The sequence below is a fragment of the Oreochromis aureus genome, linkage group 16 (genome assembly GCF_013358895.1).
Source record: "Oreochromis aureus strain Israel breed Guangdong linkage group 16, ZZ_aureus, whole genome shotgun sequence".
Classification (NCBI taxonomy): domain Eukaryota; kingdom Metazoa; phylum Chordata; class Actinopteri; order Cichliformes; family Cichlidae; genus Oreochromis; species Oreochromis aureus.
This window is the reverse complement of record NC_052957.1, coordinates 33,808,423-33,834,714: the sequence shown is the minus strand read 5'-3', so window position 1 is coordinate 33,834,714 and position 26,292 is coordinate 33,808,423. Positions and strand designations below refer to the sequence as shown.

At 41.1% G+C, this 26,292-nt stretch overlaps 1 protein-coding gene across 1 annotated transcript in view; it reads left to right on the top strand.

The window, feature by feature from the left end:
* Positions 1–24,367, top strand: part of LOC116332028 (secretin receptor) — a 38,150-nt gene extending 13,783 nt beyond the window's left edge. Inside the window, exons 5-13 of the mRNA XM_039599877.1 lie at positions 6,524–6,633; positions 10,567–10,699; positions 14,981–15,134; positions 15,283–15,343; positions 19,514–19,583; positions 20,421–20,512; positions 22,302–22,440; positions 22,691–22,732; positions 24,114–24,367. Of these exons, the coding sequence (XP_039455811.1) occupies positions 6,524–6,633; positions 10,567–10,699; positions 14,981–15,134; positions 15,283–15,343; positions 19,514–19,583; positions 20,421–20,512; positions 22,302–22,440; positions 22,691–22,732; positions 24,114–24,278 (966 nt within the window). The 3' untranslated portion in view covers positions 24,279–24,367. The remainder of the gene's footprint in view (positions 1–6,523; positions 6,634–10,566; positions 10,700–14,980; positions 15,135–15,282; positions 15,344–19,513; positions 19,584–20,420; positions 20,513–22,301; positions 22,441–22,690; positions 22,733–24,113) is intronic.
* Positions 24,368–26,292: the final 1,925 nt, after the last annotated feature.

Here is a 26,292-nt window from a genome sequence, read left to right as displayed (position 1 = left end):
CAGAATGGTGAGCTGCTGTGTTATGAAATGACACAAACACATATATGACCAGAGCTTTTTCTACAGAATGGAGAAACATTTTTGCACTTTCCATCTTGGAAGCAAAAACAAGGAGGTAAGGTCACAGAGCCAACATCATATTGCAGCCATATTTCATATGGTGTGTTCTTTCTCAGCTCTTGATGGAGGCGGTCGCATTTTCTCCTTCTCCCTGTCCCTCATCTTTCCTGCTTGGCTTCTCATGTCTTGTATTGTCTCGCTTATTCTCTAACCCTAAGAGAGTCTCCCAGACTTGTTCTCTAAAAACCTAAAGAAGAATTATGGATTTGATCAACTGGTCCCTTAACAAAATTGACAAACTCCTGGGCTGGGGAGACATTTGCTGCCGGATACGCGATGGTTGGTTGCATTGTGTGTTTGGCGACACTCTCGATGGAGGACATCTACCAATTCGGAACCACGATAACAGAGTTCTGGCTGATTGGAACTGGCTCGGACCTGGCTTATCGAAGAACAAGAAGTGGCTACAGCTGTACAAAATGCCACAAGGCTGGCCAACATGATAGACGATGGGCAGGGCTGTGAGTACTCAGACTGTGTTTATTGAACACAATATGAATAAGCTCTTGGAGAAGCTTATGGCTCTGCAATATGGATAACATCTTGGAGAAGAACAACGGGAATTGAGAGACCTGGTGGAGACCCGCGTTGACCGAAGATTGTTGACTTTTGCCCAACCGAGTGAAGGGACACTTTCTCTTGGCTGAACACGGAACACACACACGCACACATATGCATGTACACCAACACAGACCTACATTCACTTTATACACTTTATAATGCCTAACTTGTCTGATGTATACATGCTCACCAGAAACTGGTTTTGAGAAAATGTCAGGGAACTTGAGCATTTGGGGCTCGTATGAATAAGGTAATCATTCTTTATAATCATATGAATTGACCTGTCCTAAATACCACCCTCTTTCCCTTTTTGTTTGGGTTCTCTCTGTGTCGTATCACACAGTCAATCTTCTCACAGCTCATATGGGTGTTCTTGAAAATTTGTTAGCATGAAGACAGAAGTTTGAATCCAGTTCATTCTTTTGCTTTTAACTTAGTGATTTCTGTCATGTTAGTCTAAAGGCACCAGCATTTTTTAAACAGTACACATCTAAAAAAAACATACAAATAACAGCCATTGACCTAGTTTCTCTCTCTTTCGCTGGTTCCCTGTCGTTAAATCATACACATTACTGTACTAACCTACTCCAGATGAACTTTGCTTTGTACTTCTATGTTCAAATTAAAGAAATGTCTTGAAAACCAGTCTGAATGAATGCATCAGGGTGGGTTATCAAAGAAATGGAAATATTCACCAAACATGGCACAATGCAGTCGGACAAGTACTGTTCTCTGGGCAATTGCCAAACCCCGATTCATCTATCAAATTGCCAGACAAAGAAGCTTGATTCGTCACTCCAAACAACATGTTTCTATTGCTTTAGAGTTCAGTGGTGGTAGGCTTTGCCCCACTGCATCTGATGATTTGTATTGTGCTTAGCAATGTTAGGCTGGGATGCCTGCAAAGTTGGCCATCTTTATGTATTCAGGGAATATATACACACACACACACACACACATATATATATATATATATATATATATATATATATATATATATATATATATATACCCTGCACGCCTCGCCCTGGGCGGTCAATCCTTTCAAGCTTGGGTCCTCTACCAGAGGCCTGGGAGCTTGAGGGTCCTCATGCAGTATCTTGGCTGTTCCCAGGACTGCGCTCTTCTGGACAGAGATCTCCGATGTTGTTCCCGGGATCTGCTGGAGCCACTCGCCTAGCTTGGGAGTCACCGCACCTAGTGCTCCGATTACCACGGGGACCACCGTCACCTTCACCCTCCACATCCTCTCGAGCTCTTCTCTGAGCCCTTGGTATTTCTCCAGCTTCTCATGTTCCTTCTTCCTGATGTTGCTGTCATTGGGAACCGCTACATCGATCACTACGGCCATCTTCTTCTGTTTGTCTACCACCACTATGTCCGGTTGGTTAGCCACCACCATTGTGTCCGTCTGTATCTGGAAGTCCCACAGGATCTTAGCTCGGTCATTCTCCACCACCCTTGGGGGCATCTCCCATTTTGACCTCAGGACTTCCAGGTTATACTCGGCACAGATGTTTCTGTACACTACGCCGGCCACTTGGTTATGGCGCTCCATGTATGCCTTGCCTGCTAGCATCTTGCACCCTGCTGTTATGTACTGGATTGTCTCTGGGGCATCTTTACACAGCCTGCACCTGGGGTCTTGCCTGGTGTGATAGATCCCAGCCTCTATGGATCTTGTGCTCAGTGATTGTTCCTGTGCTGCCATGATTAGAGCCTCTGTGCTGTCTTTCAGTCCAGCTTTGTCCAGCCACTGGTAGGATTTCTGGGTATCAGCCACCTCCTCTATCTGCCGGTGGTACATTCTGTGCAGAGGCCTGTCCTGGACTTTCCTGGACATTGTCTCATCCTGGACTGTGGTGCTGACACTCACCAGTCCCTGGCCTCCTTCCTTCCGCTTAGCGTACAGCCTCAGGGTGCTGGACTTTGGGTGAAACGCTCCATGCATGGTAAGGAGCTTTCTTGTCTTTATGTCAGTGGCTTCTATCTCCTCCTTTGGCCAGCCTATTACCCCAGCAGGGTACCTGATCATAGGTAGGGCGTACGTGTTGATAGCCCGGATCTTGTTCTTAACGTTCAGCTGACTCCTCAGGACTTGCCTGACCCTCTGCAGGTACTTGGTGGTTGCAGCTTTCCTAGCGGCCTCTTCATGGTTCCCATTTGCCTGCGGGATCCCCAGGTACTTGTAACTGTCCTCTATGTCTACAATGTTGCCCTCTGGTAGTTCAATCCCCTCAGTTCTGACTACTTTCACTCCCTTTGTTATCATCCGACTACACTTCTCCAGTCCGAACGACATTCCGATTTCATTGCTGTATATCCTGGTGGTGTTGATCAGTGAATCGATGTCTTGTTCACTCTTGGCATACAGCTTGATGTCATCCATGTACAGGAGGTGGCTGACAACTGTTCCATTCCGTAGTTGGTATCCGTAGCCAGTCTTGTTAATGATCTCACTGAGGGGGTTCAGGCCTATGCAGAACAGCAGTGGGGACAGAGCATCTCCTTGGTAGATCCCGCACTTGATGGTGGCTTGTGCTATGGGCTTGGAGTTGGCCTCCAGTGTTGTCCGCCACATCCCCATTGAGTTCCTGATGAAGGCTCTCAGGGTCCTGTTGATCTTATATAGTTCTAGGCATTCCAGGATCCAGGTGTGGGGCATTGAGTCATAGGCCTTCTTGTAATCAATCCAGGCAGTGCACAGGTTGGTCAGCCTAGTCCTGCAGTCTCGGCTGACTGCTTGGTCTGCCAGTAGCTGGTGTTTTGCACCTCTGGTATTCTTGCCCATCCCTTCCTGTGCCCCACTCATGTATTGAGCCATGTGCCTGTTCATCTTAGCCGCTATAATGCCTGACAGGAGCTTCCACGTGGTGCTGAGGCAGGTTATTGGTCGGTAGTTGGAGGGGACCCGTCCCTTCTGGGGGTCCTTGAGGATCAGGACTGTCCGGCCTTTGGTTAACCATTCTGGGTGTCTCTCGTCAACTAGCAGCTGGTTCATTTGTGCTGCCAGGTGCTCGTGGAGTGCAGTCAGCTTCTTCAGCCAGTAGGCGTGAACCATATCAGGGCCTGGTGCTGTCCAACTCTTCATACTGGAGACCCTTTCTTGGATATCTGCCACTGTGATGGTTACTGGACCCTGTTCAGGGAGGTCGCTGTGGTCTGCCCTCAGATCCACTAGCCACTGAGCATTGCCATTATGGGTTGCGTCCTTCTCCCATATGCTCTTCCAGTATTGCTCCGTCTCCAGCCTTGGTGGTGCTGTTCTCTTATTGTTCTCTTGCCACTGAGAGTACATCTTTGCTGGTTCTGTGGAGAACAGCTGGTTTATTCTCCTGCCTTCTATCTCTCTGGTGTACCTCCTCAAGCGGCTGGCCAAGGCTGTGAGTCATTGCTCGGCAGTTTCCAAGGCCTCAGGTATGGACAGCTTCCTGTACTTCTTAGGCACCTTCTTCATCATGCCTTCCTACAACTCCGATAGTTGGCTAACCTCCCTCCGTGCTACCTTGATCTTAGCCTCTAGCCTCCTTCTCCATGGAGGGTACTGCCCCTTGTGGCTGTTCAACTTGTAGCCAAGCATCTCACTGATCACTGCTGCCATATTGTAGATCAGCTTGTTAGTCTCGGTAATCGTGGCTGTAGGTATCGTCCGTAGTGCTGGTATCTGAGGGTGTGTGTCCATAGTGCTGCATTAACATCATCTAGCAGACCTTCTGAGGGTGTATATATATACATATGTACTGAGCACAAGATCCATAGAGGCTGGGGTCTATCACACCAGGCAAGACCCCAGGTGCAGGCTGTGTAAAGATGCCCCAGAGACAATCCAGCACATAACAGCAGGGTGCAAGATGCTAGCAGGCAGGGCATACATGGAACACCATAACCAAGTGGCCGGCATAGTATACAGGAACATCTGTGCCGAGTATAACCTGGAAGTCCTGAGGTCAAAATGGGAGACGCCCCCAAGGGTGGAGAATGACCGAGCTAAGATCCTGTGGGACTTCCAGATACAGACGGACAAAATGGTGGTGGCTAACCAACCGGACATAGTGGTGGTAGACAAACAGAAGAAGATGGCTGTAGTGATCGATGTAGCGGTTCCCAATGACAGCAACATCAGGAAGAAGGAACATGAGAAGCTGGAGAAATACCAAGGGCTCAGAGAAGAGCTCGAGAGGATGTGGAGGGTGAAGGTGACGGTGGTCCCCGTGGTAATCGGAGCACTAGGTGCAGTGACTCCCAAGCTAAGTGAGTGGCTCCAGCAGATCCCGGGAACAACATCGGAGATCTCTGTCCAGAATAGCGCAGTCCTGGGAACAGCTAAGATACTGCGCAGGACCCTCAAGCTCCCAGGCCTCTGGTAGAGGACCCGAGCTTGAAGGATTGACCGCCCGCAGGGGCAAGCGGGGGATTTTTTTTTTTTTTTATGTAGGCAAATAGATCTCAAAAAGCAATACACTGTGCCAAAATCTAAAGAAAGACACAAGAAACAAAGTCATTGACATCTATCAATCTGATGACATTTACAAAACCATTTCTTAGGCTTTGGGGATTCCAGTGAACCATGGTTAGAGCCATTATCCACAAATGGAGAAAACTTGGAACAGTGGAATGTTTTGGAAAAGTTTGAGTCCTGTTACATCTGGCATAAAACTAACATAACGTTCCATAAAAGGATATCATGCGAATAGTCAAATATGGTGGTCATAGTATTAAAAAGAACGGACCATAATTTTTGTGCCCTGAAGCTCAAGCACATGCAGTAGCACAATGATCCAAATGACACCACTAAGTCCACTTCTGAATGCCTAAAAAAAATGAAAATAAATAAATAAATAAATAAATAAATAAATAAATAAGGTTTTGGAGTGGCCTTGTCAAGGTCTGTTTTGGCATGACAGGCTGTCACTGAAAACCCTCCAGTGTGGTTGTATTAAAACAATTAATTTAAGAGAGGATCTTTCTCAGTGTTCAAAATTTCCACAGTGATGTGAAAGTCTCACTGCCAGTTATTGCAAACACTTGATTCCAATTTGTGCTGCCGAGGGTGGAAAACCAGACAATTAGCGGCCAATACTTTGGGGCCAAGTAAGTTTGGATAGCTTTTGTTCTTTAATAAATAAATTCATTTATTAAGAATGAAATCACGATTGACACAAGAGACAAAGGCCTAGCAAAAATAAAAGGAAGTCACTAACACTTAGACACACTTAGGAATTCAACATGGAGTACTGTGAGTTGATTATTCTTGTGAATTTCTACTGTTGTAAATAAAATTTAAATTAATTTTGTGTCTCCCCTGCAGAAGTAACAAAGTACAAATACTTTGTACTTAAGTACAATTTTCAGGTGTATGTACTTTACCTGAGTAGCACTTTTACTCCCTACATTTTAAAATGAATATCTGTACTTTCTACTCCTTACATTTTCATAACAGGCTCGTTCCTTTTGGTTTAACACATTTGGGTCGGGTTATTATTTCGTCACTGCCAGCCTTCAAACATCAAACCAATTTGGGTCTTAGCTTGTCGACTCTGCCTTACTCTGTGGCTGTGCTGTGGTTAAACAGACACAGAGAGGAGAAAAAATACATCATCATGTATGTTTTAATATGGAACGTGTGAATGAGTGAACCCTACAGATGCAGAGTGAGGGCTGCCAGTACAGTTTTAATTAATCCTGTTTACATGGCAGTGTTATGGGGATTTTCTGATTATGATGAGAGAAAGTTATGATACCAAAAATATCCTTGCCTTTCGTCCAATGAGATAAATAGACACATAGTCATGCAAAAATCTGCTACTGCTGAACTCACTGGATGTATTCATGTTTTCCCCAGGTGCACAGCTCCCAGAGGTACTTCCTGTTTGTGAGAATCATGTACTCTGTGGGTTACAGTGTTTCCCTTGTCTTCCTCATCATGGCTGTTGCTATTCTCTCCCTTCTGAGGTCAGTGATGAGAGAATTAACAAACAACAATATCTCCGTACAACACTGTCTGTTACTTTACCAACTGTGTTATTACGAATTTTATTTGAAAATAGTTATTTGATTTATTGAACATTATAAGCACTATTAGGCCCATGACTAAGTACCCTGTAATTAAATGTAATTTTATTTGAATTTACATGAATTTTAGAAAAAGAAGATAAACTCCTTATATTGTAAGCAATTTGTAAGTAATTTAAAAACATCATATGTATTTTTAAGTGCACCGTAAGTATTGTTAATTACTTCATAATTTCATGGTCATTTCTGGAAAAACAAACAATACTTCCCCATCTTACACTGTAAGTATGCTGTACTGAGGTGCAGGCCGCATAACTTTGAGGTATTTTTCAGGAAAGGAGACACACTTGCACTGCAAGTAATTTTAAGTACAGTGTAAGTAATTTAAGTATAGTGTAAGTATTTTTAACTAATAAAATGACTTATGCTATTTGTCAGTGATGTAAGTATGCTGATTGGTTAGCACTTTTTTTGAAAAAGAGTTTTGAAAACAAGAGCATCAAGTGATTTAGGGAGATCCTTAGCAGCTAACTCTGGTCTTAATTCATCATTTAAACTATGAAGACAGCGTCTTGGAGGTTCCTCTGCTCTCATCACATTTGTCCAGCCAAAATCTAAAAGTCTACAGAAAAAAAAAAGAGAACCTGAATCTGTGGCTGATTTTTTTTCTAATTTTCAACACCACCTGTGCCCACTTTAAAGCTTTCAAGCATAAGAGCTGAACCATGAAAACAATTTTAGGATGTCTGGTATATCAACTGATTCTCATATAGCGCTTTTCTACTCTCCCAGAGAAAAGTGCTTTATACAACATGCCTCATTTACCCATTCACACAAGCACTTTTCCTATGCTTAAGTGCTTTCTATCCAACATTCACACACATTTATACTCTGATGAATGCATCTCTCCTCACCTTTTATGCAACTCACTAGTAAATGCTTCAGGCAAGGGTAGCTCCCTTTCTGGAGGCTCGGGAGGTGGAGGAGGTGAGAGGAAGGCACAGATTTCTGAAGCATTTGTAGAAAAAGAGGGAAGAATTGGCTGAGTAGTAACAGTATTTGAGTCTGCAGGCTTCAACAAACCCTTTAGCTTAGCACAATCATTACAGATCACAGTTATACAGGGTGGGTCATTTATATGGATACACCGTAATAACATGGGAATGGTTGGTGATATTAAAGTCCTGTTTGTGGCACATTAGTATATGTGAGGGGGCAAACTCCTCAAGATGGGTGGTGACCATGGTGGCCATTTAGAAGTCGGCCATCTTGGATACAACTTTTGTTTTTTCAATAGGAAGAGGGCCATGTGACACATCAAACTTATTGGTAATGTCACAAGAAAAACAATGGTGTGCTTGGTTTCAACGTAACTTTATTCTGTCATGAGTTATTTACAAGTTTCTGACCCCTTATAAAATGTGTTCAATGTGCTGCCCATTGTGTTGGATTGTCAATGCAACCCTCTTCTCCCACTCTTCACACACTGATAGCAACACCGCAGGAGAAATGCCAGCACAGGCATCCAGTATCCGTAGTTTCAGGTGCTGCACATCTCGTATCTTCACACCATAGACAATTGCCTTCAGATGACCCCAAAGATAAAAGTCTAAGGGGTCAGATCGGGAGACCAACAGGGGCCATTCAACTGGCCCACGACGACCAATCCACTTTCCAGGAAACTGTTCATCTAGGAATGCTCGGACCTGGCACCCATAATGTGGTGGTGCACCATCTTGCTGGAAAAACTCAGGGAACGTGCCAGCTTCAGTGCATAAAGAGGGAAACACATCATCATGTAGCAATTTCAAATATCCAGTGGCCTTGAGATTACCATTGATGAAGAATGGACCCACTATCACCCCAACCCATATACCACACCAAACCATCACTTTTTGTTGTTCCAACAGTCTTGGAGGGATCCATCCAATGTGGGTTAGTGTCAGACCAATAGCGGTGGACTTTTGTTTGATTTGTTAATAAATTTCACCATTCAATTGAAAAGTTTGCTTCATCACTGAACAACAAAATCATCTGGCGTGAACTGAGTTTTGGTCCTGTTCCACTGAACAAAATCTTCTTTGAACTGTTTTGCCCATTCTGCAAATTCTGTGCGCCGATCTGGGTCATCCTCGCTGAGATGCTGCAGTAGCTGGAGTTTGTAAGGGTGCCATTTGTGAGTAGCTAATATCCGCCCGAAGGATGTTCGACTAATGCCACTCTCCAGTGACATGCGGCGAGTGCTACGCTGTGGGCTCTTGCTGAATGAAGCTAGGACAGCCACTGATGTTTCTTCATTAGTGACAGTTTTCTTGCGTCCACATTTTGGCAAATCCAACACTGAACCAGTTTCACGAAACTTAGCAAGCAGTTTGCTGACTGTAGCATGGGAGATGGGTGGTCTCGTAGGGTGTCTTGCATTGAAATCTGCTACAATGACCCGGTTACTGCGTTCACCAGACATCAACACAATTTCGATCCTCACGTGTTAACCTCTTCGACATGTCAATGGCTGTGAACAAAGAGAAACTTGTAAATAACTCATGAAAGAATAAAGTTACGTTGAAACCAAGCACACCATTGTTTTTCTTGTGACATTACCAATAAGTTTGATGTGTCACATGGCCCTCTTCCTATTGAAAAAACAAAAGTTGTATCCAAGATGGCCAACTTCTAAATGGGCACCATGGTCACCACCCATCTTGAGGAGTTTGCCCCCTCACATATACCAATGTGCCACAAACAGGACTTTAATATCACCAACCATTCCCATTTATTACGGTGTATCCATATAAATGGCCCACCCTGTAGAATCATTAAGTTGTCTATATTTTACAAAAGGTTATGTACTGTAAGAATATATGGCCCAAGTGTTGATGACCCTCATTCTTCCACATTGGTTTTAAGTTCACTCTCTGAACACCTAGATTGCTCACTTGTTCTGTTGGGTTAGGGTAAGGGGTTATTGAAACCCTTCCTGTAAAATACCTGGAAGTTAGGCAAAGTTAATAATATGGCCCATCCCCCGAAAAGTGCAGCACACTTACAATGTAAGATGGGGAATTTTTTTGTGTGTTTCTGGAAATTCCCATGAAATTACATACTTAAAAATGACTTAAGGCAAACTTAAAAATACTTACAATAAAATTTGTATCTCCTTTCCTGTAAAATACCCATAATTTCAGATAAAGATCCTTACTTCCGGCGCCCCCCGTGCGTGGCAGCCTGTTACAGTTGCTCTGCTCATTCTGAGCTTCTTTTTTATCTCCTCTTTACTTTCTCGTAATTTTTAACAAATTTCCCACGTGTGGGACTAATAAAGGTTATCTTATCTTAAAGTACATTAAAATTCCAATTAACACGGGGTACAGGTTAATTTCACCCTTAATCATGGGCTGTATGACTAAGAGTGATATGTCTCGAATCAGGTTTCAAGTCTGTTAGCACGTTTAATCACTCTTAAATCATGATGACCTCAGGTGTCACATTAACCCTCTGAGCTCCGAACCCTAAACTTGACAGCATAAAAGCAAAGAACGTTTGTGGAAAAATGTAAATACTCGATAAGTGTCAGTTAATAATTGTCAATAATTACTGTTTTTTTTCTTTTGATTGTAGTAGAAGTAGAGCCCAATAGTTTACAAACAAAAATGTAACTTTCTGTTATGGTAAGGTTTACCATTGATGATGACTTAGACCTTAGAGGGTTAATTAATATATTATCAATACATAATTTATAGTTTAACATGTATATATTATCACCACTAAATATATGCATGTATATACACATATACATTATCTATGCTATACATGTTATCAAATAATATGAGCGATTATAACATTTGATCCATCTCTGTGTCCTTCAATCTTCAGGAGGCTCCACTGCACACGCAACTTTATCCATGTCCAGCTCTTCCTGTCCTTCATCTTCCGAGCCGTACTCATCTTTATTAGGGATGCAGTTCTGTTCTCAAATGAAGACAGTTTTCACTGTCATATCTATACGGTACTTTCTGTTATTGTCTTAACAAAGAGAGAGAGGGCCCATGCTATGTTGTGTCTTCTTAACGTGAGACGTTCAAAAAGACAAGACATTAAAAGTTAACATGTGGGGACAGAGCGCATTCAGATAATGCTGTGCCACTTTTTTCTTCAAGTAATGAATTATAATATTCATATTTAGGTAAATCCAGCTGAACTTTGTTGATCAATCAAATGCAATTATTGCAAGTGGGTGATACTGACAGTGAGCTTACTGCTTCACAGCATCAACTGTCGAGCCTGTGATCACTGACTGGCTGTGCCTCAGGCCACTCTGTTTGTGTCATAGATAAAAAGTGTTTAACGTAAATAGATTATAGATTCAAGCTGTGCACCAGTAGAGTGACCATTTCTGAATGGTATATCGCTGAAAAGCATTTAATATGAAATTCTTAGATACAAAAATGAAGAAGATGCCATTTTATTGATTTTTTTATGCTGACTGACCAAATATGACAAGTTGTACGGCAAAAACAAAAATACCAGTAGATAGAACAAAATCCTGGAATTTTATAAATCAGAAAATAATTTTGTTAAATCTTTGCGTGTTTTTTAATTCCAATACCTTCAATCTCAAATTTTTAGAATATTTTCTGCTGCACCATCTCTGATCTGAATAAAATTTTACAATTTTGATTATAGAGTATATAATGATTGTTTTTCATTTTAGAATGATATCTAATTGTTTTCAAGATTAAAAACATTTAACAAGGTTTGCACACTTTCACTCTATTTTTTTTAATTGAAATCTGAGGCGGTGTTTGAACATGAATTTTTCAAAAAATATTAAAGATAAATATGGATTTCATGGAGATCAGGAAGAGATCAGGAAAGAGGTACAACAGTCATCTGTAAAACATAGTGGACGCTCTGCCGCGGTTGGTTCATTTCAGTGTTGGGCAAGTTACTTTCAAATAGTAATTCAATTATAGTTACTAGTTACTTCTTCAAAAAAGTAACTGAGTTAGTAACTGAGTTACAATATTCTAAAAGTAATTAATTACTTGGAAAAGTAACTATTGCGTTACTTAAAAAAAAAACAAAAACGTTTAACCCCTGGCGTCCAGGGTATAATTAGCCATTTTTACTACTCTTGATTTTCCCTCCACATTTTACCTTTAAAAACTATTTGCTTTGCCTTGTTTGGTATCATACTTTTTAGAATAACCTCACGTGCCTGAATTTACAGTTATGTTCTCATTTTGTCATACTGTATAACCAGAATTGATCTAAAATCAGACAAAAACATAAAATCACAGTAGAAAAAGTTATTTTACTGTAACAACCACAAACATGTTTAATGAATCATATTTTATAACTTCAAATGCAAATATAAATTGTCAATTTTAAAATCCTATGCACAAGTTTTGCAAACAACAAATTTATTTGCATCCATTTACCTTTTACCCTTTTTTTTTTTAAATAACCATTTCAAACTATTTACAGAACAATCAGCTGTTCTTCAATAAGATGCCACACAAATTATTTGTGCCACTCCAAAAAAATCATTTCTGTCCACTATAAAGGAGAACATCACAGCCTGATACCTGCAGGTCTGACAGCAGCAGGTGTATCACTCCTGTTTTTGGAGACAGCAGTCTCCTCATTGTTCTGACACACAACACAAAACTATCCACAACACTACACACTAACTACACAAGACAACACATTAACTACACACTCCAAACACGCTAAACGTCACAAATCTCACATCTCAAAACTCGCTCTCTCTCTCTCTCTCTTTTCCTGCTCTCTCTCCCTCTCTCTTTCTCTCTCCCTCTTTCTCCCTCTTTCTCCCTCTCCCTCTCTCTTTCTCTCGCCGTCACTCCTAAAACTGTTTTTTTGTTTTGTTTTTTGCTCATAAGCAGAGAGTGCTTGCTAAGAAGCTAACGTGGCGAAACTATTGAGGAAAAAACGCCGCGTATATCTTGTTTATCATGACTCTGGTTTTACGTGGCCTATCAACACAATTTATAAACTAGCACCTTGTTGCTTTGTCTTTAAGTGGTCATGTGATTGACTTACCACGACTACTTTATTCTTCCTCAGTCAAACAGCAGCACTCATGCGATTGTTTTGCCCCTTAGCTCCAGGTGTTGTGCTAGTGATCGTGATTACCGTCCGCGGGAGGCGCAGCTGCTTAAAGCTGTAGCGTCCAGATTACCACAGCTACTTCCGTGCAACTGATATAAACTGCGGTAAGCTGAACACAGCTTCAACTGTTTGTTGAAAAATAGTAACGGACGCGTTACCTTGTTAGTAACTGTAACGGCGTTGTAACGATGGAATAGTAATTAGTTAGACTGTTACTGAAAAAGTGTTGGGGATCTTATTCCCATCACTGTTCATTTCAGACTGTGGTGTTGGGGATCTTGTCAAAATTTAGGGAATTAAGAACTATCCATCATGCCGTTTCCTTCATTCTTTAGCATGACAATGATCTCAAAAACACTACCAGCGCGGTAACATCATACTTGGTTAGAAAAACACACAATGAAAAAATATTATTCACGGGTTAGCCTCCCCAGAGCACAGACCTCAACATTATTGAAGCAGTGTGTGATCATGTTTAGAGAGAATGGAGCAAAAGGCAGAAACATGCAAAGAAGAGCTTTGAATGTCCTTCAAGAATGTCAGTGAGGCTGTTTCTCCCAATCACACTCCCTCCAGATCACACTATCATTTCCCATGTGGGTGTTCCCACAGACTCCCAGCAGAACAGTGGGGTCCATGGATTGGGGACTCTCCTGCACACCACAAAGCCACTCTAAGAAGGCCGGGTACTGTGAACCATCATTTGGCACAGAGGCAAAAACAACATGAGGACCCACTCCCTGACTCTGAGGTGCAGGGAAGCTACCCACTTGTCCACCAGGGAAAACCCCAATATACATGCAGCGAACCCTGGAGAGCCCACCACCTTTCACCTAGGGGATCTTCAGTGGAAATGAGTCCAATCGCTCTCCAGAAACCTTGTTCCACAGCCAGAATTATGCAGTGAGATGAGCCCAGCTATATATAGTCGGTATCTTCCGACCTCACACACCAGCTCAGGCTCCTTCCCCACCAGCGAGGTGATGCTCCATGTGCCACGGGCCAGTTTTGGAAGCTGGGCATCAGAGTGCCAGGACCTCTGCCTCTGACTGCCACCCAATCCACAGAGTATCAAACCCCTACAGCCCCTCCTGTGAGTAGTGGACCCATAGGAGGATGGACACACAGAGCCTGGTCAGGCTATACAGATTAAGGCTCAGTCACCAGATGCTCACTCTGGAGCTTCCACCCCAGGCCAAGCTCCAGGGTAGGGACCTGGTGACCCTGTCCCGGGCAGGGTACACAGTGCAATAAATCAAGCATCTTTGTCTGGCCCTGTCACAGCCAAGGTTTTTGGAGCAAAATATTAAAATAAATGACACTAAGATTAGCAGTACTGATCAGTTTTTCGCCGAGCTTTTTCCTCACCTAAAATGTTTAGAGCTGAGCATCACATATTTCTGGCATGTTTCTGAAGAACAGTTGCACACTCGCCCATCTGTATCACAAGAAAAACCTCTGACAGCAATGATTAGTGTAAGCAGGAGGAGACGAATCCTCAGGAGATGATGCAACAGCTATAACATTAGATTACAGCGGCACAAGTACATAAGTGCTGGAGGAAGAATTCAGATGCAACATATAAATAGACCAGAAGTCCAAGTATTGCAGTGAAGATGTCAGCAAGCTGTACTTCTATAATCCACTGCATATAATATAATCACTATATGTTTATATAATTCCAGCTCAGAATCACCAATTAAAACTAGCATGTATGTCTTTATACAACTGATTCATGTCACCTGTGAGAGATCTAACTGATAATGTAATTTGGGGAGTTTGAATCTGTTACACTGTATTGTATTTTGGGTCCATGTACCACCTAGCATAATGTATGTGGTGGATTAAAATGGGCAATATTCATCTTCCGCCACAGGTCAGAATTCATAATATAACAGAACTCATTTGTGGGTCATTTTTGGTAAGAATCGAGTTTTTGGCCATTTTTAGCAGTTGTTACCAAATGTGTTAATGTTTAAAATACTGTAGAAACACTAATGTATCAGTGAACAATGTTTCAACTGTCAGTTGTTGTTTTTTTAAAATCTATTTTTAGTTTAGTTTCATGTGACCATGATAACGTTGAGTTACACTGTGTGTACTGTGCCGGGCACCTGCTTACCTTCTCTCTGCTCTCTGCTGCCCCCTGAAGGTCAGTTGTAAATTTGCCACTGTGCTGTCTAACTACTGCATCATGGCCAACTACAGCTGGCTGCTGGCTGAGGGCTACTACCTGTACAAACTTGTCAGCGCCTCGTTGTTCTCTCAGAGGAAACACTTGTCGTGGTACATCATCCTTGGCTGGGGTATGACAGCTCAGTAGCAGTCACTGTCACTGTTACTATTCTTTCTTATTATTGTTTCACTCTGTTTATTTGGATGTCAGTATTTTGCTGATCTATATAGTCCTCTTATTGATAATAGCAGAACGCTAACGTTTCGCTCGTCTTCCAGGTTCTCCAGTGATTATTATGAGTGGCTGGAGTTTTGCTAAATACCTCCATGAAGATGAAGGGTGAGCTCAGCACAAACAGTACACATGGCCACATGTTTTTGGACATTAAAGGAATGCTTATAAATGTAAAATGATTACTTGCTGGGAATAAACACCCCCCTTTTCTTCTGATTCCTAGGATTTCTCTTCATTTCAAATATCAAACTATTAGTTAAAGTACAGGAGTTTATGGCCATATTAAGTGCTGTCATTAGCAACTTTGAGTGAGATGGTGATCAAATTCAGAATGAAGATTGTTACGTGACCCATCTCTCTTGTACGAAGGAATATTAGCACCACGTCAACAAAAATATTTGGTAGTACTTTCTATTACAGCTCGGTAATAAAGGGGTAATGGTAGGGTAACAAGGAGAAACAAGAATGTAATAATGTGGTAATTTCCAAGTTGTTACCATGCAATTACCAAAGTATTAACCACTTAATACCCAAGTAAAATCATGGTAGCAACAGTGGTTACAGTTGAGTAATATTACCCTGAAATGTATGTATTAGGATAATAAGAGCCCCAAAACTGGGAGCTATAATATGGAAAGGCAGCTCTGTAATAAAGAGGTAATAGTAGGATAACGTCTTGATGCATTCTCAATCATCCAGGAAAGTAAATCTCCAAAAGTTGAATCTGTTCATCTGGACGTAGCGTTTTGTGGGAGAAACGTTTCGTCACTCATCCAAGTGACTTCTTCAGTCTCAGCTGACTGCAGGTTTCCCCAAACCTTATAAACAGTACATTTGCATAGTGACTGAAACCAGCCCACTGAAGGAACAATGGGCTGTGAGGTCAGTTCCTTAATCATAATTATGCAAATTCCCATGACCATTGATCAACAATCACTGACCAAAACCCACTGATCAAAGACCACTGATCAATGGCCATGAGTCCCATTCACAGAGAGTTGGGGAATGGCTGCAATCACAGCATTGTAAGATGGTGAAAGATGTACCCATAGGCCCCCCTCCTCGATTCAGAGATGGTCTTTCCCTTTTTACGTAAATGGCCTCCTTGACTCCGGCGCTCAAACCAGCGTTCCTCCCTGTCCAGGATGTGTACATCCTCATCATTGAAAGAGTGTCCACTGGCCTGTAGGTGTTAATAGACTGCAGAGTCCTGGCCTGATGAGGTTGCTCTTCTGTGTTGTGCCATCCGCTTCGCTAGAGGTTGTTTGGTTTCCCGATGTATAAATCCTGGCAATCCTCCTGGCACTTAACAGCGTACACTATGTTACTCTGTTTGTGTCGGGGACCCGATCCTTGGGTGGACCAGTTTTTGGTGCAGCGTGTTTTGGGGTTTAAAAGCCACAGAGACCGGTGTTTAGAAAAAATGCGTCTCAACTGTTCGATACTCCTGACACATATGGGATCACTACAGGTTTTGCCTGGGCAGCGGTTGTCCTTCTCTCCTGGATCGGCTGGAGCTTTCTTTAGGTGCCTTCCCAGCTTTGACAAAAGTCCAGCTGGGATAACCACATTTACTCAGGGCCTTCTTGATGTGCTGTTCTTCTGCCTCCCTGGCTGCTGTGTCAGTGGGGATGGTGTTCGCTCTGTGTTGTAGCGTCCTGATGACACCCAGTTTATGCTCCAGTGGATGATGAGAGTCAAACCTTAGATACTGATCCGTATGTCGTAGGTTTACGGTACACGACAGCTTTAGATGTCCCCCATTACTGATGGAAATCTCACAGTCTAAGAAGGCCAACCTGCCTTTTCATTTCCTCCCTGCTGAATTTGATGTGTCGGTCCACCGAGTTAATGTGATCCGTGAAATGTAGTACGTCCTGAGATTTGATTTTCACCCAGGTGTCATCCACATATCTGAACCAATGGCTTGGTGGTGTTCCAGGGTAGGATAGCAAAGCCCTCTTTCCACTTCTTCCATGTACAAATTGGCCACGATGGGTGAAACTGGGGAGCCCATGGCACACCCATGTTTCTGCCTGTAGAACTGACCCTTGTATGTGAAGTAGGTGGAATGAAGACACAGTTCAAAAGCAAACACACTTGGTCGATGCTGAGAGTGATCCTGTTGCTGAGGTTGGTGTCATCCTGTAATCTCTTACGGACTACCTCCAACGCTTCCGTGACTGGGATGCAAGTGAAAGTAGATGTAACGTGACGAGACCATGGTTTCATCTGCCTCCATAATGACCCTCTCACCTTCTCAACAAAATCCAGGGTGTTCTGGATGTGGTGTTCAGAGCTGCCCACCAGCGGGTTGAGGATCGACGCCAGAAACTTGGAGATGTTATAGGTGACAGAGTTGATCATGCAGACAATAGGTCTTAAAGGTGCACCCTGCTTATGTATTTTCGGTAAACCATACAGACTTGGTGTAAACTCCCTGGGTACAGCCTGTGGTATGAGGGTCGGTCAATAGCCTTGTCTTGTTCCAACTGCTTCAGACAGTCTATCACCCTCTTCCTGTAACCACTTCCTGGGTCTCGTTTCAGGGGCTCATAAGTATTTTCATCACTGAGTAGTGACAAAATCTTCTCATGATAGTCTTTCTGGTTAAGCAATACTGTGCACCTACCCTTGTCTGCCGGAAGGATGATAATGTTGTTGTCATCACTAATGATGTGGTGCCTTCCTCTCCTCCATGGTGATGTTGGATGCTGGGGCTTTGCATTGCTGAGACAGGCGAAACTTTCGTCTGTAGTTGCTCTGCTTCCACTTCTGCAATATTGTTGTTGCGAATTGCTGTTTCTGTGGCTGTGATCAGCTCCACTAGAGGGATTTGTCTCGGTGTGACGGCAAAATTCAACCCTTTAGCAAGGATGTTTTTCTCTGTTTGGGTGAGCTGTCTGTCAGACAAATTCTTCACCCATTCTTCACCCACTAGTAGGATAACAAGAAGAAACAAGAATCTAATAATGTGGCAATTTCTAAGTTGTTACCACTCAGTTACCTGTGGTAGTTTCTGTGTAACAAGCAGGAAACAGAGCTGCAAAATACAAAACTGGCTGTTTTTATTTAATAACATATTAATAACATGATAATCTTTGAAAACAAACATAAAGAATACTAATAGTAAACCATCCAAAGATCCAGCTTCTCCTGCAGCAAGTAGCACCAAGCCGCCCACTTACTGAAAAATGTTAAAGCAAGCGTGATGTAATTGTAGATCTTTGAGCAACAATGTCACAGATACAGACTGTCCTATTGGAAAAATGCACCGTCATAATTTGTGTATAAAGTAAAATCATTAATTCATCTTTTCCTTTTTCTGCCCAATATAACACATTGGAATATTTCATGTCTATCATTAGAAATAAACCACTACAAAATTTACTGTGGGTGCATAGCTGTACTCTGAGTACACCAAACCTCGAACCTCCTCATCTAAACTGTTGAAAACTGGAGTGCTCAATTTTTGGGGGGAATATATATATAACTGCTAAAAGAGGAATAATTTCCCTTCTTGTTTCTAAAACTGATTATAAAGTAAAATTTTACTACCTCACAGTGTATAGCAACCATGGCAGTTTGTCTTGAAACAACTGTAATCTCTATTTTTCAACCTTTTTCTTGAAATACAATTTCAACTTTTTTCTCATAAGAGATTTTTGATTTTAATCTCAAAATTTTGAGTTAATTCTCAAAATGATCTTTTTTTTTTCTTAATGTGGCCCTAATACTCCATCGTACTTCTGAGACAGGATGTATCTGTGTCAGCAACAGAATAAATTGGAAGACCAGAAGCTTTATAAAAAAAGTGGATGAGTAGAAAAGCTTCAGTGTTTGTAAAATTATGGAAATTATCTATGACTAATTTATGGTCAGCATAGTGTACAGTGCTGGGGGAGCGGCATTGGAGCTGATGACATCAAGAGACTGAAAAAACGACTGTCTCTCGCAGTCTCATCTGCCAGATTATTACTATTATTATTATTATAGTAGTAGTAGTAGTAGTAGTAGTAGTAGTAGTAGTAGTAGTAGTAGTATTATTATTATATCCATGTAAAAGCAGGATACTTAATTTTATTCTCCACAGTTAGGGATTGGGGTTTGGGAATGTTCAGCTCTACCAAATATAGGTCGGTGGGATCGACTGTAAATATTTTGTGTCTAGATATTTTTGGCCATATAATAAATTCAGTAGCTTGAAATCCCGACCAATTACTGTGACTAGCTACTATCACTGACATCGTGTTTGTTTATGTTTCCTCTCTTAAGTTGCTGGGAGATGAGAAGGAGTGAATGGATCTGGTGGATTCTCAGACTTCCTGTTCTACTCTTCATTGTAGTCAGTTCCTCCTTATGTTGATCATTCTGTAAAACATGACTGCATGCTCCGAAAGCCTCCTTGTGATTGCTTTGGACACTAGCAGGTTGCTATGGTTACCAGTAGTTTGCATCTTCCATGCAAACTACTGGTGACCATAGTACAAAGACTTACTACTGACCAAATGGTATTGAAAGTGCAAAGAGTGCAACACAAACCAGAAATGAAGAAGAACATTCGCCCTCAAAGTACAAGTCGTATCTTTGAAATGTGTTGGTCACAAACTTCAGGTGCAATTTGTACTTTGAAGAAGAGATTTCAGGGTTTCTGGTTTGGATCACACTTTTTCAAGTTTCACTGTAATTCCATGAAGATGGAATGGCCAGACAAGTCAGCTTCATCCTTGTATGAGGAGAATTTTGTTCCAGCTGATTTCCCCAAGCAACAGCCAGCAGTCTCCAGGAATGGAGAAGACTTGACAGCCATTCATAGAATAGCTCTGTCCAAAACTGTCAGTTCTGGAAAGTTGTGGTGGATCTTTAGTATTAAAATCTCTGTATTACTGTAAACTCTGTATACTTAATCTTTCATGATAAGCATAGACACAGTTTCACTTCAAGACATTATTAAAACTGTGGGTTACAATATAATTAACTATCGGGCCAGTGATATAATGGTTCCAGAAATGTTTCTGTTTGAGCCCAACAGGAAACAGTCACATCAAAAACAGCAAAGCAGAGATCAAATAAAGAGTGTTTACACTGTAGCAAGGCAGGAGTTTCTAATAATTGTGTGAAAGCATCATTCATCCCAGGGAGCAGCGCCTGAAGCTGAAGCTCTGCCTGATTTGTTTTCCAGGTGAACTTGTTGTTCTTCCTGTGTATCCTAAAAATACTGGTGGCCAAGCTAAGGACACAAGACATGCCCGGCAATGAATTCAGTCACTATAGGTGAGATTTACTTCAGCTTTCTATTCCATAGAATTGTGAAATATTCCCAGTCAAAGCTAAGCTGGAATTTCAGTTATTATGTGAAAGAGACTCTTAAGTGCATTGAGGCAATTGTTATTGTGATTTGGCACTATATGAATATAACAAAACTGAACTGAATTAAAGATGCTTGGGTGGCTTTCTGTGGTGCAAAACGCAAAAAGAAATGAGACAGAAGACACAAACAGTGTGTGGCTTCTTTACTGATGTGTTGAAGGCAGACAAGTTGTGGTGATGCATTTGATGAGTGTATAAAGATAAATCTGGCTTTTAGGTGGAAGAAGTAATTGGTTTCAGCTCATCTAGCAGAAAATAAGAAAAGCCTCTTTTATTGAAAAAATTGCTCATCATTCAGTAACATTGATTAAACAGGTCTAGTGTTAGGATCACTACCCAAAGAAAAGGATGAAATATTACTCATACTTTTTAAATTTGCATTTGTAGAAAGTATTTTATGAATCATTACATTACCTTTACTTTGTAACAGTATCTGTGTAGTTGCAGTTAACAGTGTAACACTAAAATTTTCAAATGCTCACAAATCTTTTTCTTTTTAGTACCGTATATCTTAGTAATACCATAAAACTGTCACCTAAGTCAGAACGCTTAGAAAAGCCTTATGGTGACAAGAGGAAATGCAATTACATCTAAGCCTGTTCTAGGTGGGAAAATAGCAAATGGACTGATACTTGGAGAGAAATGTTTACTACAGGTGTCATTCACCCATCCACACACATATTTGTACAATACTTTATTCTGTGGCTTTAACTGTTTTCTAACTATCTGTGCAACTGCAGATGAACACAAAAGCAACAGCAGCACTTTTTCATTAGTAACTATAATGTGATTCCTTAATTTAGTATGTGTTATATTATTACATTGGAGACAAATGCAATGTGATTACAGTAATGCATTACTTTGAGGGTTTATACACCACATAGTAATCCCTCCATAAAAGGTGAGCTACTTCCCCACATAGATCTAATTACATTTACTGTTCAGCTGCATGTGTGTAAGATAATCATTCAGGTCCTACTTGACCATGTAGGGTTTCTGTAGTAATGGACGAAGTGTTTGAAAGACATAAGTTAGCCGTTGGATTCCTTCATACTCCTGTCACAGTAATAACAGTGGCGCTTTGTTTTTTTCTTTAAAGTGGGACTGATCGAGAAAATTTAAATCCAAAAGTTCCTAATTTTAAGTCATATATCTGACCAACATGAACATGAACTTTATCCACTGGATCAGATCGTATTGTAAGTGTTGGTGTCGGGGTTGAGGTGGAGGTGTGACTCTGTGACTCTTAACATAATCAGATCAAGCTGCTGAGGTGAATTTGTGCAGTTACGCCCTGTGTTGTGATTTGCAGCTAGATTATGTCTTATTTTATTTAGCCTGGAGAACAGAACACATGTGCAGTCCGCGCTGCATTGGTATACGTTCACCTTTAACATTTGGGATGAAATGGTGTTGCTGAGTTTCTATGCGACTCAACCATTTGATCAAAATTTTAAAAAATATTAGTTTACATTCTAAAAATGAGTAATGGGCTGACATCTGCTTCAATTTTGATTTGAGGTCCATTTGTGTTTAAGTTTGCTCTTTATGATCACAGGCTGCTTTGTTTTTATTTTTTTCTTTATATCCCAGTGGTCTGTGTATAATTATTCTTCTGATATTTTCAAAGAGGTTTGTAGACTTTCTCTCTTTAACTCTAATTGCTCATACACTGTTATTCTTCAAACAACAGGAAACTTGCCAAGTCATCCTTCCTCCTGGTGTCGCTCTTTGGCTTACACTACATTCTCTTTGCTTTCCTTCCACACAAAGTCCGTGGCAGGACCTACGAAATCTGGAACTTTATTGAGCTGGCTTTTGCTTCTACTCAGGTACAGTAAGGCCAACTGTAAGCTATTGTCTAATCACCACCTGTAATTTCCTCCTAACACAGAAGTCTATTTGTACACGGCAGGAACATTGGTGTGCATTTGTTCCTGCAGTGAAGAAAGTGTTCTTTAAAGAATCATTTGCTGCATTCAGCAGCTTCATTGTATGAGCGACTAGAACAGGAAGCTTCTAAAAATATCCACATGCACTGACAGCAGCCTTTCAATCATGTTTCTGTACGTGTTGTTTCAGGGATTTGTCGTAGCGCTCTTGTACTGTTTCCTGAACGGGGAGGTGAGGTTTATTTTTCCCTTTATACCCATGAAACTTTATGTTGTCATTTCTAGATGTAAGCTTACTGTTCACTTGCAAAATTACAGAAAATGAACTTTTCAAAATCTAATTAGCAGTGCGGTGGTTGTACCATCCATCCTGCATTTATTGTTTATACTGTTGTCTTTTTTAAAATCTTATTTATTTATTTTTGTATTTTCTTTATCACAGAGGGCACCACTGCAATTTTTTTATGTTCTAGCAACATAATGACAATAAATAAATCTTGAATCTCATACTCGCACAATAAAACAAAAATGCTGCATGCCCGAGTCCTAAAACCTAGAAATAGTCAGGCTGTCATCAGGGTTTTTTGTATAACTTTTATAGAATTTGATCAGTGCCGGGCAACTTTATTATAACAGACACGTGACATTAGTGACAGTAACGCTGTGACGTCAAACTAGCTGTTTTATTCATGACTTTCTTTACATTTCAAACATCATAAAAGTTGCATTAATTTGTGAAGTTTATCTTTTTGAATAGAACACAGTGTATCATCAGTTGAAATAAATATGGCTGTGCAACTTTAAAAATGACTGAACACATTAGGTAAACAGCTGCCACAGAAACAAACTGTTTTATATTTAATTGCAAACGATCCCAAGAAGAAAGCACTTTGATTTATTCAGTACAGACCAAATAAACAGTCTTCCAAGTTTTTTGTAATGAGCCTACACGAAGGCAGGGCAGGCCCAGATTAACATGTACAATAACAATATATGAGATCTTCACCATTTCTAACAACTGTCACATTGACTGGAACTACTGCATGTGTGGACTGCAGGCATCATAATATTTTTCTAAAAGCCTGCTTTTAGAAAAATAAGAATTAAAAACTAAAGTTGCCAAAACTGGCCGTTTAATAAAGAATCACAAGGTTAAGGTTCTTTGATAGTCCTAGTTCCAGTATTAATTTTTCTCAGGCTCATATAACGTCTTTCCCCATGTACACCCAGGAGTTTTTACAGTTTAAATTCAACTTGTTGTTGAACCTCCTGGAGTTTTGGCACTTTTACACCAATCAGTACACAAGACATGGCTGACATGGTTAGTTCTTGAAAAATCAAATGGAAAATAATAATAACGATGATAATAATAATAATAATGATAAACCATATAGTAATTAATATGCAATATCTGAGAAAGTAACACTTGGCCTTTAATTTTATGGCCAAGAAGTGAGGATCTGGTACAATTTAAAAGTTTAAATCCACAGAAAACATTTCTTCTTTATCTATTCTATTCTGACTGTGTTTAATCTAAAAATGTAACTGCGAGCCAACTTTTCCTCAGTGTAGTAATAATTTATATGTCATGAGCACTTGAAATTGTTCTCCAGGTGCAGAACGAGATCCAGAGGAGGTGGCGGAGGTGGAAGATGAAGCACCATGTGCAGTTGGAGCACAGGAGAAAGTGCGGCAGCATGAGCCAGAGCGGCGGTGGCCCCACCAACATCACTCTTCTATTTAAATCAGCCTCCACGCCTGAGTCTGCTCTGGTGTAGCATGATACTAGGCTCCTCAGAGAGAGAAATGCAAGATGATGTCTTCTCCAATATAGACCAAATGTGTCCAAAGAAGGCAGAGCAACAAAACTAAGTACACTTTTCCAAATGTATCTTTCCAAATGTATATATGAATATATTATATTTCAGATATATATATATATATATATATATAAACAATATATAAACATTCTCATACACTCACATGTTAAAAAATCCAGGTAAATGCCACTGAAAGGGATGTTTGCATCACGATACAACAAATGTAGTACTATACATATATAGTTTCCCCATTCATAACAACTGTACAGTGTGTAAATTGTGAAACATCATTATTTGAATATTGATAAGTATCAAAATAATTTTCTTCAGTGTCAGCCAGTTTCTGTTGGCTCGCCCTCACCTCTGCTAAAGCAAGACACTGAGTGGACCTCTCCTGTTTGCTGTTTGAAAATTTTAATTGAATTATCTGATGAATGATAATGCTGCTGTGCGGTGTGAATATGAAGTAGGTTCTGTGGTTTTAGGAAGTAGAATTCTAGTATTTTATAAGGTTCTTTCTTAGCACTAGTTATGTATAATATGTTGCAAAATTCAAGATCTTGTTAATGTCATGTCAGAATTTGCAAAATAAAATGTGAGAATGTGTAAAACATGTTGAAAAAATTAAATGTTAACTTGTAAAAGTGTTACATTTACAGAATTACAGAAAAAACATTTTGCAAAGGTGTTGATTGATATGTGCACAAATATACTGAAAGCTGCAAAGTTCTAATTTTACTGAATTTTTTGCAACTTTAAACCTTAGCTCTATGATTACAACCTTTCAGTTCAGTGAATACAACCATTCAACATCTCCAGCTTGCACAGTCTGCAGCAGTGTTTAGCTTCTAGGATGAAATTTGGCACCCCCAGTCTGAGATGGAAAAAGGTAGAGTGCACTCGCCAAGTTGGAAATTACCTAGTTATTTTCAAATATCTAAGTATCTTAAGTATCTTGGGATTCAATGCCATTTTATTTATATAGCGCAAAGCACAACAACAGCTGATTAAGGCGCTTTATATTGTAAGGTAAAGACCCCACAATATCACAAAGAAAACAGAGAAACCCCCAACAACCTATGACCAATTGCTTTGGTGACAGTGGGAAGGAAAACTCCCCTTTAACTGGAAGAAACGTCCAGCAGAACCAGACTCAGGGAGGGGCGGGGCCATCTAACAAATTGATATTATTCACAAGTGAAGGGAGAGTGGAGCAGGACAGATGAAGTGATGTGTCCGAGTCTGTGGTGGTGAACAGAGAGTTAATCATTGAAGTAAATCTACATTCCTACCCTCACATATGGCCACAAGCAGTAGGTAGTAAAATGTTCCAGCCATGTCCTACTGGAAGCAGACCCATGACATTACAACTTGATATGAGATTACAACTCTTGGATGGCTTGGGAACTCACTGAGAGAGTAAAGTTTGGGTATCTCTGCTTAGACAGCTACCCTTGCAGCTATGCAGCCCATTTAATTAAAAACTTAAAGTCTTATAACCATTTCACTATGAAATAACGACTTATTTCATAGAGTAAACTTCATGTGCTTTATCTATAACGGCTCTCCTCTCGGATATGAGATTGCGGATACAAGCGGCGGGAATGGGCTTCCTCTGAAGGGTGGCTGGCCTCCCCCTTAGAGATAGGGTGAGAAGTTCAGTCATCTGGGAGGGAGTAGAGCCGCTGCTCCTCCACATCTAAAGGAGCCAGTTGAGGTGGTTCGGGCATCTGACAAGGATGCCTCCTGGGCGAGGTGTTCCGGGCATGTCCCACTGGGAGGAGGCCCCGGGGCAGACCCCGGACACGCTGGAGGGATTATATCTCTTGGCTGGCCTGGGAACGCCTTGGTGTTACCCCGGATAAGCTGGAGGAGGTGGCTGGGGAGAGGGAGGTCTGGGCTTCTCTGCTCAGGCTGCTCCCTCCGTGACCCGGCCCAGGATAAGCGGAAGAAGATGGATGGATGGATGGAC